This window comes from Siniperca chuatsi, linkage group LG13 (assembly GCF_020085105.1).
Source record: "Siniperca chuatsi isolate FFG_IHB_CAS linkage group LG13, ASM2008510v1, whole genome shotgun sequence".
Classification (NCBI taxonomy): domain Eukaryota; kingdom Metazoa; phylum Chordata; class Actinopteri; order Centrarchiformes; family Sinipercidae; genus Siniperca; species Siniperca chuatsi.
This window is the reverse complement of record NC_058054.1, coordinates 6,836,019-6,852,195: the sequence shown is the minus strand read 5'-3', so window position 1 is coordinate 6,852,195 and position 16,177 is coordinate 6,836,019. Positions and strand designations below refer to the sequence as shown.

Below are 16,177 nucleotides of genomic sequence, written 5' to 3'. Positions count from 1 at the left end.
ATCAGTAATAATATGTAACATTGACTGTGGTCATTCTGTTGCATAATTAGTACTTTTGATACTTAAAGTAGACTCTGCTGATGATACTATTTATAACGATTTTGAATGCGGGGCTTTACTTGTGAGTGTTTTTACACTGTTGTATTCTCATGTTTACTTAAGTAGAGGATCTAAATACTGTCCTTAGGAAATCTTAACTCAAGATCCACTTACTAACTTTTTCTGGAGCTTTCAGTTGAGTTTTCTCAGTTTAGATTTCCCATTTTTTGTTGCGTTTGTTTACTTTTTAACTTCAGTTTGCTCAACTGAGCAAGCTCCATCCACCGATGAAGACCGTGAGACAGACCGACAGAGTACTTTATAAACCCCAGCGGTTTTTGTGATAATGAGCAAAAACTATACAATACTTTATCAACATTAACTTAAAATAAGTGGGAGAATTTTTACTACACATATATACATGTGTAATGCTGTGCAGTGGTAGCCAAGTAAAACCTAGTGAGGTGGTCACAATGCAAGATGCAGATGAAAGTCCAGAAGAAGCTAGTAAGTGGACCTTGAGTTTTTTTTTTGTGTGTCAATCTACAATGAACTTTCTTGCTCAACATCTAAATACTTATTCCACCAATGGTAGCAACAGTGTAGGATTAACTGAGATTCACAGTTCATTTGTAAACTTGGAAACAGCAGTTGGGAAAACAGTCTCACCACAAAGTCCAATTAGTAGATGTTGTAAAGCGTTTGAAAATATCACATGATCTTCTATTCAGTTGTCATGGAATTGTAGATGTTCAAGTTTCTATTTTTTTTTTCTGAGTACTTACACATCACTTGAATGATGATGATCATGAGATATGATTGAAAGCTCCAGAACAACTACTAAATGGAGCTTTTAAGACAGAAGGTCCTAAAAGTGCATAAAAGTGGAAAAAATGGAAATTGAAACATCTACAATTCCATGACAACTGGGCAAACTCCATCTGCTGATGAAGATCATAACATATGACCGAAAGCTCCAGAACAACTACTAAATTGACCTTTAATTTACATATCAAAAGGCCTCTCTAACCAGACGGTGTAGAAATAAACTATTAAGATTAGTTATGATAATATAGTTAGCAGGGCTCGTGTCAGTTCAGTTCTATGTGACGTATTTCTATCTGCCGCCGCCGTGGCGTTTTCTGCGTCAGATTTTCACTGTACAACTTTATTGTTCAAAACCGGAAGACAAGACGAGCTACGTGTCAGGAAAAAGGAGAATCAACTAAATGGGCGAAGGCGATTAGGCCACCTGAGCTCACTCGTCTGGAATATTTGAGTTGTTTTTATTGTTCGTAGGCAGTTATACTGTATCGCAGCATTAACATTACGACTTGTATTATTGTCAAGTGACGATGTTAACTAAATTTGAAACGAAGTCGGCCCGTGTCAAAGGTAAGAGTTTCCCAGCTGCAGTTAGCATAGGAGCTAACGTTAGCTTGCTGACGTTACCCGGCTCAGTTATTGATCATTTTAAAGATGTGTCTGTAAATGAATCAAATGCGTGTTTTAAGAGATTTATGTGTCACAGACGCTTACTTTAAATCTTCTTTGTCACGTCCTGTGTTCAAATGTATTAGTGTTGAACGGACACTTACCTGTTGTATTTAGCTAACGTTATCTAGCTAGCGTAACTAACTACACTATTTGAACTTAACCACTTGCTATAGCTTTCTTGCTGACAGTAAGATGACCTTTCATCGGCCATAGTCTAATGGCCTGTTTTCAACTTATATTATGAGATAGGTGACCCACTGTTTTATATTTTAGGCCTAAGTTTCCATCCCAAGAGGCCATGGGTTCTTGCAAGTTTGCACAACGGAGTCATCCAGCTGTGGGACTATAGGATGTGCACACTGATTGACAAGTTTGACGAGCATGATGGTAAGGCAGTGATGTGGCTGATGTAGTATTTTGTTGTTGTTGTTGTTGTTGTTATTTCAATATGCACACTATGTTCTTGATAGATATGTGATGTAACTGATGTGTCTTTGCCCACAGGCCCCGTCAGAGGAATTGATTTCCACAAACAGCAGCCTCTGTTTGTGTCTGGAGGAGATGACTACAAAATCAAGGTGAGGTTGCTTTTGCACTTGCATGTTGCCATGTAGAAATGTCATGAAGCTGACATAACATTTGAGCAAATAAGATACATTGTTTGCAAAGCTGTTCTGCACCAAAAATGTTGTTTGTATGAAGATGCTTTATGTGTAATGGTCTTTTGCATGGTGCTGTTATTTCTTGTTAAAACATCTATTGTATTAATATTCCCTATAATTATTAGATTACACCAATACGTTGTATATGTATATGCTGAGTAAATGTTGCTGTTTTGACCAGGTGTGGAACTACAAGCTGAGACGCTGCCTCTTCACTCTCCTTGGACACCTCGACTACATAAGAACCACCTTCTTCCACCATGTGAGTTGTTCTGCCACTTTAAAATACATCTGCTTCCTACCTATTTCATGGCTGATTTTAAGGTACTGAGTGACTAAGACTCTGTATCTTGTCGTCCATGCGGGAAAAAGTCAGTCTGAAATGAATAAATGAATGAATTAATTCAACCTTTTCCCTTTCTGTAGGAGTACCCCTGGATTCTGAGTGCCTCAGATGACCAGACTATTCGCATCTGGAACTGGCAGTCCAGGACCTGCGTCTGGTAAGACACATTGCGAAGTTTTTTTAAAACTGAGAAACACAATTTTAAAAAGTTATTATTTAGTTATTCAAAATAATGAAACACTGCATAACAAAATTTCAGGGTAAACATTATAATGATCATTGTTATTCCCCTGAAGAAAATATTAAGATGACCTGTTTTCTATAACTTCTTCTCCTTCTTCTTCTAACTCCTTCTTTCCTTCTCATCCACAGTGTGCTGACCGGCCATAATCACTATGTGATGTGCGCCCAGTTCCACCCATCTGAGGACCTGGTGGTATCGGCCAGTCTGGACCAGACAGTGCGAGTGTGGGATATTTCCGGTGAGGGCCTGGGCATGGCGGATCAGAGGACAGCGGGCTGGGTTGAGGAAGTGTTGGGAGGGCAGAGTGGTATAAAGGACGAGGAAGAAGCAGGAACAGGATCAATGTCAAGTCCTCTTCTTCCTCTCCTACTTGTAGAGGACAAATCTCTGTGGGCTGTTTGCAGAAACACCTCTCCTTTCAGGAAAGACAGACAGGGAAATAGATGGTTTGTCAGAACAAATTTATAGTGTGGTATTTGTAAATGAAATACTGCACTTTAAATAGATGTTCTGAATGAAGAAAGAGTTTACAGATCAGAGAGGTGTAAGATGTAGTTAAAGAAGACACAAACAGGGAATGAGAGAGGTGTTTCTGTGCCTCTGCATGCTCTTGAAATTTTTGTTGATGGTATTACTTGCTTCTTGTTTCTTGTCTTCTCACTAACTAAACCACTAATTGGCTCACATCTGTTATCACTTTCTTACATGTGAACATGTATAAGATGTGGATCTGTAACTGTCTCCTGTCCTGGCGATTTATTTGCTTTCACATTTTCTAGCATCGAGCATGACTGCATTTATTCATAACCGTCTAGATCAGAAGACGTCATAGCAGGGCATAGAATTTTCACGCTTGATTCACCATTTTACATGCACGGCATCCATTTAGCATGAAAGGAAGGGTCGCCTTGCACTCATACTTTCATTATATAAGTCCATACTGTTATTTTAGCATTTTCTGCATTGTTTAAATTGCATCAAGAAAAACTGCCACCACTACTAACTGGTTTGAAAGTGTATCTTTAACAAAGTTTAACTTGCTCACTACTGATTTTTGAAATGTTTTTATACTCCTCCTGGCATGACATTTGCACATTTCTTGTAGCTAAAGTCACCATATTCTTACCAGCTTAATTCCTAACCCAGATCTGTGACATGTCAGATTCTATTAACTCTGCATGTGACATCTGTGCAGAAACATGCATGAGCCTCTAAGAAAACAAAAGAACTCATCATATTCCTGACATCTAATGCCCCATCAGAGCACGTCTTTACAACACCAAGCACCACCCACCCCGCTCCCATCATCCAAATCCACGCGCTCCTGTGTCCACCTTATCCTATGCTCTCCCTGGAAACATCCACACCTGCACATGGGTTCCTAGTGCCATTTCTCCACACTTTCTCCCTGTATCATCTCTCTGTGCTGTTGAACTATCTGTTCACCACATTGTTTTAATGGGCAGAAATCACGAATGCAATGCTGTGTTTTCTCAATTTTTTTTTCCTGATCTCATTTGAGTCTGGGAAGTAATCAGTATCTTGCACTGCTATCCAATCAAATCAGAGTAATTGTGATTTTCGTCTGTGTGCCAGTGATTCATTAACCCAGTCGACGTACTGTTATAGCCATGATTGTTTCCAGACTCAAGCTGGCGGATAATGAGAGAGCAGAGGTTGTGTTGCCGTGTTTCAACCCTGTGTGTGTGTTCAGTAGTCCAACTGTTCTCCCTCCTTATAATTGCCCTCTGTTTCCTCTCTTCTCCTATATTGATTATTTTGATAATTTGTATCTTGTTTTTCACGTTTTACTTCCTCCCCTGTACTGTGGTTGTGTCTTATGTAACATGAATATTGCTCCCTCTTTGCACGCGGTTCCCTGAATGTTGGTTCCAGGTCTGAGGAAGAAGAACTTGTCTCCAGGCGCTGTGGAGACAGAGGTGCGCGGCATCTCTGGTGTTGACTTGTTCGGTGCCTCAGATGCTGTTGTGAAGCATGTCCTTGAGGTGAGCAGTCAGTTTCACATGTATGATTCAATCTATTTATTTATTTATTTTTGGCAGTCTGATATGTTGATGTTTGAGTGAATCAACCTTTAAATTCTGCCCCTGCCCCAAGGTGCTGTGCTCACTGGAAACCTCCTTTTTAAAATAAATTTTATTTGTGCCCATTGCTGTCTATGAGGATGTAATTGATGATAATTTCTGCCATGCTCTTGTCAAAAAACGTCTTAACTGTAGTGCTCTTTTGCCTAAAGCTACGATAATTAAAAAATTCCTCCAATAACACTAATAGTGGTAAAATGATGCTACGTTAGTGTAAAAACAGCATTAAATGCACCGTTTCCACTGAAAAGCCAAAGAGAAACAAGCTTAGCATTGTAAAGAGATTTTCCAAATCGTCACTGACATCAAGGTTTCAGTCTTGTTCATGGAAAATACTAACTAAATTAGTTTTTAGGCTTAATGTAGCAAATAGGCAGCTCTTTAAATTACATCACGTTCTCCTGTGTGTGTTTGTGTTTTCGAGCTCAAGAAATGTTCCGCCCAAGGAAATAAAATTACCTCGCCTGGGTTGGGTTTTAACATCAATAGCACTGGTGTGTCATCCAATGAAAGCAATGGTAAATTGGGACACAACCAGGCATAGTCACACTCTGATGTTTGGGCTTCTCCACCTCTGATGGAGATGTAGTGAAGGTGAAAAGGGATGACTATGTCATTAACTTATGGATTGTATAATGTACCTTTTCTGTCCCTGTTAATAAACAATAACCTTTTTTCCATGATTCTGAAAATGTATATTGTTTATAATGTATATTGAAGAATTATACATTTTTCCCAGAGAGGGCAGCTTTAGTGTTGAGTGTTCAAACCTTCAGTCCTTGCCCTTAGTGCTGGCACAGGTGATGGATTTTCATTTGGATTTGTGTGACTTTGTGTATCTGTGTCCAGGGTCACGACCGGGGGGTCAACTGGGCAGCCTTCCACCCCAGCATGCCTCTCATTGTGTCTGGAGCCGACGACAGGCAGGTCAAGATCTGGAGAATGAACGGTAAGTGACTCAGAAGTCACTAGTTAATGTTCATCAACAATCTGCTGCCCGGTGTCCATTATAACTGAAGCTTTTTTTTTTTTTTTTTTTTTGTTTGTTAATTTTTTATTTTTTTGTGAAAGTGATGAATGTATTGTTACATCCCTATGAGTGATGAAGTGTAATATGAACTCCAGTATGCACTGAAAGACTTTCATTAACAGTTAGAAATGCCAGTAGTTGTTTCCACTTGTATTTATAGTTTTGTTTGTCCATTTCTCCCTCTTGTCACTGCAGTGTAGATTTATATTTATAATATGTGGATTTAAAATGTTGATGTTTCTTTTATTTATTTTTTTCAACTGCTGGTTTAATGGTCTAATTTTCCACTCATACCCAGTATTGACAGTTCTCTTTTCCCTCTGTCCACCCTTTATCATCTCTCCTATGGTCTCCTTCTCCCACGGTCCAGAATCCAAGGCATGGGAGCTGGACACGTGCCGCGGTCACTACAACAATGTGTCCTGTGCCGTCTTCCACCCGCGCCAAGAGCTCATCCTGTCCAACTCTGAGGACAAGAGCATCCGGGTGTGGGATATGTCCAAAAGGACCGGAGTGCAGACCTTCCGCCGGGACCACGATCGCTTCTGGGTGCTGGGGGCTCACCCAAACCTCAACCTGTTTGCTGCTGGTAGGTGGTGACACTGGTCTGCATCTGTACACATTTAGCAAAGTCAAAGGAAGTCTATTTTCCTTGTTCAAAATATACAGTTCATGATTTTAGTGTTCGAGTATTAAAGTTTACAGATCATCCTGCCTCAAAATACCAAACGAGAAACCATGCTGTTTCTTTGTGTCATGTTAGTGAACATGGCATTCACAGCCGACGTTTTGGTTACTGGCGTACATCAAAATATATTTCAGTGCTTTATTGCCATTTCAGTAAAAACTGCTGCTAGTAAAAACTATTTAAAACAGCTGTGTGTAGGATTTAAACATTTCAGACATTTTGCTAGTAAAAAATGGCACCCTCCTCCTGCAGTGGTGGGACTTTTTAAACCTTAGCTGTGTAATTATGTATGTGTGACTATTACACTGAAAGATGGTCTGTGGGTCCTCCAGGTCATGACAGCGGCATGATTGTGTTCAAGCTGGAGCGTGAACGTCCGGCATACGCCGTACACGGCAACATGCTGTACTACGTCAAGGACCGTTTCCTCCGCCAGCTGGACTTCAACAGCAGCAAGGACACTGCTGTCATGCAGCTGCGCAGGTAGGTAATTTCTAGTGGTTGTGACATGCAGTGCAGCCCCCCCACCCTCATTCTGACCAAAGACTTTTGTTGAAGTATTTGGATACTAGTGAGTGTAACATGCTGTGTTCTATATATTATTTTGACCTAGTGGGTCAAAGTTCCCGGTGTTCAGCATGTCTTACAACCCTGCTGAGAACGCCGTCCTGCTCTGCACTGTAAGTATCTCATAATCAAAACACACTCACACATGTTAATCCCTTACTGGTTTATACAGTCACTTAAGTAAATTGTTTTCCGTATATTTTATGTAATGCTCTGTACCTCCTGCAGAGAGCGACCAACCTGGAGAACAGCACCTATGACCTGTACTCTATTCCCAAAGAAAGCGACTCTCAGAACCCTGATGGTAAAGAAACACCTCACTAAAGTTATTCTGTTTTTCCTCACACTTTGCTTTGTGAACAGTGAATTACTTGTCATTCATATTGTATCTGTCTAGAGTGATTATATGTAGTTAAATGTCATGTCTTGCTTTGTAACGCTGTAAGCTGTTAATTGGATGCCAACAAGTTGGATGCCTGTAAATATACTGCAGGTAGCAACTAAAGTAACACAGAATCTGTCTTTTTCTCAGCACCGGAGGGGAAGAGGTCCTCCGGTCTGACTGCAGTCTGGGTGGCCAGGAACAGATTTGCCGTCCTGGACCGTATGCACTCTGTAAGTCCTTTTGCAGGTCTAGAGAATATGGTAATGTTTTGAAATACCTTGACAAGTATTTCATCTTGAAAAGTTGGGAAATTCTAAGTAAAATTTGGAAATGTGTGACAAAATGTTGTTCCTACCATTCATATTTTGATATTAATGGTTTTGATAGTATAGAATAGTCGTTGTCTTTGTGATTGAATGATGAAAGGCAGAGTCGAGGACATTAATCTTTAAATGAAGAAGTCAAAATGTTAAGTTTTGAAATTGGATTTATGCAGGTGGCAGTAGCCAGTCAGTGGATGTAAGTTTACAAGTACAAGTAATTTTCTTTTTGGTATGTAATATTTCTGCAAATCATACAGCTTAATTCATGATGAGCATTATACCAAAAAATGTATACTAATTTTGAAGAGGAGAAACACTTTATTAAATATCAAGCTAATTTTAAGAATTCAAGATTTAAGTTAATTACTATTATTTTGAAGGTATCATTCAATTTAATATAGTTGTTCATTGCACATTATTATTATTTCAGTCATTATCAGCGCTCTCTGTATCAATTTGTTTGTTTATGCAACTTGAAATCAGCTCTTCTAATAGCATTTCCCTCTCCTTTTGTAGCTGCTGATTAAGAACCTGAAGAATGAAATTGTGAAGAAAGTTCAGGTGCCGAGCTGCGAGGAAATCTTCTATGCCGGGACAGGCTCGCTGCTGCTGCGTGATGCCGATGGCGTCACGCTGTTCGATGTGCAGCAGAAACGTTCTCTGGCTACCGTGAAGATTGCCAAGGTCAAGTACGTGGTGTGGAGCGCTGACACCAGCCACGTGGCTCTGCTGGCTAAACACGGTAGGTAGATAAGAACATCTGCAGGTACAGACAAGGATACTTATCAAAGAGTCACAACATCTTTATCTTCTTCTGCCCTCTAAACGTGTTTGTGCTGCCAGGGCTGAGGCTCTGAAACCTCACTGTGCTGTTTGGACAGCATTAGTATAACCAGGGGCAGGCACTAATTTGATTTCACCCATACTTATTATGAGGCTGATTTTCTGGGGACAACGGTAATCACTTTACCACAGTACAGCAAAACAGACATCTTTTTGTACGGAGTCCCCTAAAGGTCACAGCGGGAATTTTTTGAGGACTACTTTTGCGTTCCCTCGCAATATGTTTTGTGTTCTCTCTCAATACTTTTGCGTTACCTTGCGGTATTTTTCTTTTTCCATTCCTGCTGAGCCATATGTTTCCGCTCAGCTGCTCCGAGCGCTCATTAAATTTTACTTTGAACTGGGCATTAAGTATGCTGATATACTACTGCTCAATAGGCATGCATGGTTATGTAATTAGTGAAAGTAAAATTAAACAAATTCTTAAATCAAGAGGTCTCTCCCCTCAATGCTGAAACAGGTTTTGGTAGAAGGCCTGTTGCTATAAGTGTTCAGCCATAATTGATGTTCCTTTATACATACAGCTCCTAACCAGAAGTTTGATAATGTTCCATCTAATAACTTCTCTGCAATGGACATCGTATAAGGTGAGGTGTCCATAACAATGCTAAATGCATTAACTTGAGACTCTCCACACTACATTCCATTACAAATAGACATATGGCTCAGAAGGAATGGAAGAAGAAAAGTATTGCGAGGTAACACAAAACGTATTGCGAGGGAATGCAAAAGTAGTCCTCAAAAAAATTTTCTCCATGACCTTTAGGGGGCTCCGTATTTTTGTAACTCCAGATGCAAAAGCTTTTAAGGATTTAGTTTGTGGGAGATTGATTTGTGAATGTTGGTAAAAGCACTGTTAAGCAGTTTATGAAAGGCTTTGGGTACAGCTAATTGAATTTTACTTGAAAAGTAAAGTATGCTGTTATTGGTTCAAACAAGAGCACTAATGCCAGTATGCTCTTGACCACCAAAAGTTTAAAGCTGACGTTTATCTCTAGAGATTCTTAAAATAAAAACAGTCTAAATCTCCTTTTGCTGTCTTATTCGTCCCTCAGCCATCATGATCTGCAACCGTAAACTGGAGAGCCTGTGCAACATTCATGAGAACATCAGGGTGAAGAGTGGAGCCTGGGACGAGAGTGGAGTCTTCATCTACACCACCTCCAACCACATCAAATACGCCCTCATCTCTGGGTATGTGCTGCTTTAAATAAGCAGTGTTCATTTAACACAACAGTTGACACAAGTCTGTTATCTGGCAGGTAATCTGCCTCCACTTTGTTCAGGCTACAGCAGCAGGTCCCAACACTGACCTGTTTAACTTTTATCTCAAACTAGATATGTAGTACAGAATAAGATCTTGCTGAGATAACGTCATAATTACTGGAACTGTAGACGAATGTATCAGACTGGTGGTGGGCATACATTTTCCACTCAGTGACTTCACTGACCTGATTTCAAAGATGAAAATTCTTTTTATAGTGCAAAGCTACCAGCAGCACAGGTTATGTGAATGCTTGTTTGAGAACATGTTAGACAACAGATTCACAAGAATGTTATACAGTATGTATTCTTTAGAAGAAGTTTCTTTAACTTCAGAAACTTGATGTGCAGCAGAGGTTGTTATATTGTTTTGTTAAACCTAAACACATTTTTTGAAACATTCAGAGACTTGTTAACGGCAAATTTGTTGTTGTTGTTGAACAATAATATTTTTCATTTGTCCACATATTTAATTTTATATATGATAAAGATTTGTTTGCTGTGTCTTCCCCAAACAAGCAAACCTGCAACATTTAGATGTAAATGTTTTATAGTTAGAAAAGCAGGATGTCACACACATCAACTGGTGATGGGATTATTTTCTGAAAACACCTAACATGGTACGTTCATTGTGTTTCCCTGTAGTGATCATGGCATTATCAGGACCCTGGACCTGCCCATCTATGTGACCCGTGTGAGAGGAAACAGTGTTTACTGCTTGGACAGGGAGTGCAGGCCGCGTGTCCTCACCATCGACCCCACAGAGTACCGCTTCAAACTGGCCCTGGTCAACCGCAAATATGATGAGGTGTGTCTGTGGTGATCACTGTTTTTGTGAATGAATTATTGGGAGTGTACTGTACCTGCTTCTTTGCAATATTTTACTTAATGTGCAACAATGTTGGAAATTAATGTGGATGTCAAGGATCTTGCATCTCTAATCTCAATTTCTTAGACATTTTTTGCCTCTTTAACTTTGTACTGGCTATCATTTAGCTCCCACATGCTGGTTTTGACATCAGTTCCTCTTATCGTTGTCCCTCCAGGTGCTCCACATGGTGCGTAATGCTAAGCTGGTGGGTCAGTCCATCATTGCATACCTGCAGAAGAAGGGCTACCCTGAGGTGGCGTTGCACTTTGTCAAAGATGAGAAGACACGCTTTAGTCTGGCTCTGGAGTGTGGAAACATCGAGGTGAGCTGCTGCTGGACAAACCGTATAATTAGGACACTGTTTCTAAGTCACGATATGCACCTTTTTTGAATTATGTTCTGTAATGTTTTTCGTTTTTGCGCATTGGCATACATTCATGTTGCTGTTGTATTTTATGATAAGCCAAAATTTGCTCTATAACAATTTCAGATCATCAAGCTCTAGTTTTGATTCTCCCTCTGCTGTCATTGTTGCATGAGATCGAGGTTCAAGTACACTTTATTTAACATTTCTCTCTCTCCACACTTCCAGGTGGCTCTGGAGGCAGCCAAGGCCCTGGATGAGCGCAGCTGCTGGGAGCGTCTGGGTGAAGCAGCACTGCTACAGGGTCACCACCAGGTTGTGGAAATGTGCTACCAGAGGACCAAGAACTTTGACAAGCTCACCTTCCTCTACCTCATCACTGGCAATCTGGCCAAACTGCGCAAGATGATGAAGATCGGTGAGAGATCTTTTAATCGCGCATTGTGGAGATTTGTGTTTTGTATGTCAGTGAACTTAAATCTAATATTTGTGTACTCTGTTTGTAGCTGAGATCAGGAAGGACATGAGTGGTCACTACCAGGCAGCTCTGTACCTGGGAGATGTCAGTGAGAGGGTCCGCATCTTGAAGAACTGTGGACAGAGTGAGTTCAAGTGCCACCTTCATCACATATAGTCACAGTGTTGTTCTTTCCTTGATGACAGTGGATCAAGAAGCCAACATGTGTAACTGTTTGTATGCATGTTTCCAGAGTCTCTGGCTTACCTGACTGCGGCCACTCATGGACTGGATGAAGAGGCTGAGGCGCTAAAGGAGACCTTTGACCCAGAAAAGGAGACGGTGTGTTGAGAAAACATTCTCTGTACCTTCATACACATAACATGGACAGCCATAACAAGCGTCTGAAACAGAAGTAGTGCACACAATAGGTTTTTTTCAGTGTAGCACAGCATTTTTACATGCAGTTTTTACTCATTTTTTTTACATTTCAGGTGCACCACAGGCTCTGACAATAAAATCCACTCTCATGTTAGTGGAGAAATACATAATTTAGATAAAATAATGGTGAATCTTGTGTCTTGTAGGTGCCAGAGGTTGATCCCAACGCACAGCTGCTGCAGCCTTCTCCACCCATCAACCCTCTGGACACCAACTGGCCTCTGCTCACTGTGTCAAAGGGCTTCTTTGAGGGAGCCATTGCAGCGAAGGGTGAGTCATCAGTCTTGACACGTCAGATGCATGTTCCATGCATCCATGTTCCTTTCAGTAAAGACAATTGATCAATTGTGACATGTTTCAGCTAACTGCTCTGCCACTAGTTACTACTAAGAAGTGTTTTTCCAAGTGTTGAATATAAATGAAATTACTTGTATAAGTTGTGGAAACCTGTGGCAGCTGACTTTACCAGAGTGAGGACAGTGTTTTTTTTTGTTGTTGTAGGGAAGGCAGGTCAGATGGCTGCCGACCTGGACATGGAAGCCCCAGGAGGCGAGGGCTGGGGAGACGATGCTGAGCTTCAGCTGGATGAAGGTAAATTCTGCATAAATAAAGAATATTTTAAACCTGACCTTTTAGTGAGTGGATTGGGCCACATCATCAATACTGCAATGTTGTATTAATGAATATTTGTATTTCACCATCTTTCTCTGTGTCTCAGATGGTTTCATGGATGCCCAGGAAGGATTAGGGGAGGAAGGAGTGGTAAAAGAAGAGGGAGGAGGCTGGGAGGTGGAGGAAGACCTGGACCTTCCTCCAGAGCTGGTGAGAGGCGCTACATCATTACAAATCCCACCAATAAAACAGGGTTAACACTAGACACAAGAATAGTGTTAATAGATTTCACTAAGCACTTTTTGAGGTGACAAGCCCATATTTTGTTGTTATCTGTTCTCATACTTGAGCTCTCACGCTGAGCGAAATGAAACAGGGCACTGATCATCCAAATCCTCTCAACACTGTAGCTAACCGCTGTACTGACAATTTATTTGTGTGCTCTGCTACAGTAAAATGATGAATGTTGAAATGTATTACAATGTCTGTCTCCCAAACATCAGGACATACCGGCTGGTGCAGGTGGAGGAGCAGAGGACGGCTTCTTCGTCCCGCCGACCAAGGGCATGAGTCCTACGCAGATGTGGTGCAACAACTCCCAGCTGCCAGTGGACCACGTCCTGGCTGGCTCTTTTGAAACTGCCATGAGAGTATGTACACACTTTGATAATAATTTCCTACAGTTTTTATCTCTTTATTTTGATTTTCTTTTAAACTAACTGTGTTTTTTAATGTTGTGATGTTAATTCACGCGTTGTACTGGCATTTACTGTTCCCCTTCTGTACCACAGTTGCTCCACGACCAGGTAGGAGTTGTGAGCTTCGGCCCCTACAAGTCGCTGTTCATGCAGACACTGTCCAGAGGCCGCACCTGTTACCTGGGGCTGCCTTCTCTGCCCTGCCTGCGTGGCCATCCCCAGAGAAACTGGAAGGTACAGCAGTTTTTTGTCATCTCTTAATAAGAATCACAGTATGTTCCTCTACTGTTGGTGTGACAGTGATGTGGACTTACCTTCCAGTTTCTTTGTCAGTAGTTTGAGATTTTCCCTTGAATTTTATGAAACATTTACTCTTTGCTTACATCTGTTCCTGCTTTTCTGTTTCTAATCAAATGTTTTTTTTAGTGAATGTAAATATGCAAATATACAAATACTTTATTTGTTAGGACTGTGGGGCAAAGCAAGGACTTCCTGCTGTGGGCTTGCGCCTCTCCGACCTCATCGCCCGCCTGCAGCAGTGCTACCAACTGACCACGGCCGGGCGGTTTGAGGAAGCTGTTGAGCGCTTCAGAGTCATCCTGCTGTCTGTACCTCTGCTGGTGGTTGATAACAAGCAGGAGATTGCAGAGGTGAGCACCAAACCAGCTGTGAATTGCAATCAGTTTAAACTCCAAATGCAGCACAAATTATTGCAAAGTGTCCTGCAAACCCATGTGGGGCTGCTCATTGGGCATGTGACGTTCAATGTTGTTCACACACAGGTATACACCTAGATGTATTTAGGAATTTGACCTGTGTGATTGGGATCTGTGTGTGTTTCAGGCTCAGCAGCTGATCACAATTTGCAGAGAATACATAGTGGGTCTGACCATGGAGACGGAAAGGAAGAAGTTGCCTAAAGACACATTGGAACAGCAGAAGAGGCTGTGTGAGGTAAATATCTGGGGCTTGCTGATGTCAGATTGACTGAATGTCAAAGTTGTTGTTGTTGTAAACTGACCATCGCCAAAATCTGTCTACAATGTGGTCGTTAGTCATACTTCTGTTTCATTCCTAAGCATAATTTTCATATGTATGTGTGTGTTTTCCTTACAGATGGCTGCTTATTTCACCCACTGTAATCTCCAGCCAGTCCACATGGTGCTGGTGTTGCGCACAGCTCTGAACCTCTTCTTCAAACTGCGTAACTTCAAGACAGCTGCCAGCTTTGCACGACGCCTGCTCGAGCTGGGGCCGAAGCCAGATGTTGCACAGCAGGTTGTTTTTGCAACATTTAGTGGGATTTTTATTTTCAGTTTTAAATGGACAGTGCTATATTGTTTTCTTATCTCTTACCGTCATGTTAAATCTCTCCCTATCATTCAGACCCGCAAAATTTTGGCAGCCTGTGAGAAGACCCTGACAGACGCCCACCAGTTGAACTACGACCCTCACAATCCATTCGACCTGTGCGCTGCCTCCTTTGTCCCTCTGTACCGTGGACGTCCTGTTGAGAAGTGTCCTCTGTCTGGGGCCTGCTACTGCCCTACGTACAAAGGCCAGATCTGCAAGGTCACACAGGTAGGTCGGGACTCGGGACAGCCATGTACAACTCCAATTTATAAAGGCAGACTTCCAAGACCATCAGAGTCACAAAGGTATGGAGAGAAAATAGTCTTATTAGTAGTGACAAATGCACAATTTAAAAGCAAATGTCACTGATTTAGTGAACTTAATTATATATGTAGAATACTGACATTTATTTAGGTTGGGGTGGTATCTGTAGATAATGAAGACGCATTTATGAACACCATCATTTATTCACAAATCCTCATACACAATTGTAAATTTTGTTTTTATTTGTGAGTCATGAAACACGTGTTTGTCACTAGTATTGAGACTAATTTCTCTGTATACGGGAGAAAGTAAATAATGAAGAAAATGGGGAAAAGGAAAAACACACAAGTACAGCCTGTAATACAATAAAGTAGCATAACCACCTGAAATCACCTCTTGTGTTTAATCAAAAAGAGTAGTCAGGGGCTTCCTGGTGGACGTATGTACTGTCACTATTCATTAAAAAGGCAAAATGCAGAACAAAATCTAATAAAAAGAGATAAAGCAGTGACTATCTTATTCATTGTTTCCCCCTCATAACCTCTAACATTTAAATTCACTTTATTTTCTAGGTGACAGAGATTGGTAAGGATGTGATCGGTCTGCGCGTGAGTCCACTGCAGTTCCGTTAAGAGGAGGTGGAGAAGAAAAGACGAAGAGAAGAACAATCTGTTCAGACAAACACATCCACACTTACTCTGTGGAAGTACTGCAATTATTGACATGAGAAATGAAAGCACAGATATAAATATGTTTGCTCACAGTGATGTTTAACATCTTTAATCCTTTTAACTATCTTATTCCATGCATCACCTATTCTGCTAAAAGCTTTTTCTTGTAAGTGCTGTTGCGTCATCTCTGTGCTGTGGCTTTATTAGAGCTGTAAACCTCACTGATGTCTCTTTTCTGAGTTGTATGAGATGAATAATTCAAAAGTGAGCAGCACTGCTCTGTGTATCTGGGGAATAAAGAAAATAAAAATGCCTGTTTATCAATGGAAATATGTGTGTTTGTGTGGTATTTTTGACGTGGTATTTGAACACAGCTTTGTGGACAATGCTATAGAAAGATGATGGTTTATTGTGTGTGTATATATAAAAGTAGTTAAAGGGATGTCTAAAGTGC

At 40.9% G+C, this 16,177-nt stretch overlaps 1 protein-coding gene across 1 annotated transcript; it reads left to right on the top strand.

The window, feature by feature from the left end:
* Positions 1 to 1,228: 1,228 nt before the first annotated feature.
* On the top strand, positions 1,229 to 16,053 carry copa (COPI coat complex subunit alpha). Its single transcript, XM_044220734.1, has 30 exons — positions 1,229 to 1,434; positions 1,810 to 1,923; positions 2,041 to 2,114; positions 2,380 to 2,460; positions 2,625 to 2,701; positions 2,917 to 3,026; positions 4,685 to 4,794; positions 5,743 to 5,842; positions 6,294 to 6,512; positions 6,944 to 7,094; positions 7,225 to 7,291; positions 7,407 to 7,482; positions 7,711 to 7,793; positions 8,403 to 8,628; positions 9,785 to 9,923; positions 10,638 to 10,800; positions 11,039 to 11,185; positions 11,456 to 11,645; positions 11,734 to 11,829; positions 11,938 to 12,026; positions 12,272 to 12,395; positions 12,627 to 12,716; positions 12,844 to 12,947; positions 13,241 to 13,387; positions 13,529 to 13,669; positions 13,903 to 14,085; positions 14,279 to 14,389; positions 14,552 to 14,713; positions 14,822 to 15,016; positions 15,625 to 16,053. Exons 1-30 carry the CDS (start codon positions 1,395 to 1,397, stop codon positions 15,682 to 15,684), a joined length of 3,669 nt encoding a protein of 1,222 aa, XP_044076669.1. The 5' UTR covers positions 1,229 to 1,394; the 3' UTR covers positions 15,685 to 16,053.
* The last annotated feature ends 124 nt before the right edge of the window (positions 16,054 to 16,177 follow it).

Coding starts and splice junctions, on each gene's coding strand:
- copa (XM_044220734.1), top strand. CDS start 1,395: ATGTTAACTAAATTTGAAACGAAGTCGGCCCGTGTCAAAG. Junction 10,801..11,038: donor TCAACCGCAAATATGATGAG/GTGTGTCTGTGG, acceptor TTGTCCCTCCAG/GTGCTCCACATGGTGCGTAA. Junction 14,086..14,278: donor ACAAGCAGGAGATTGCAGAG/GTGAGCACCAAA, acceptor TGTGTGTTTCAG/GCTCAGCAGCTGATCACAAT.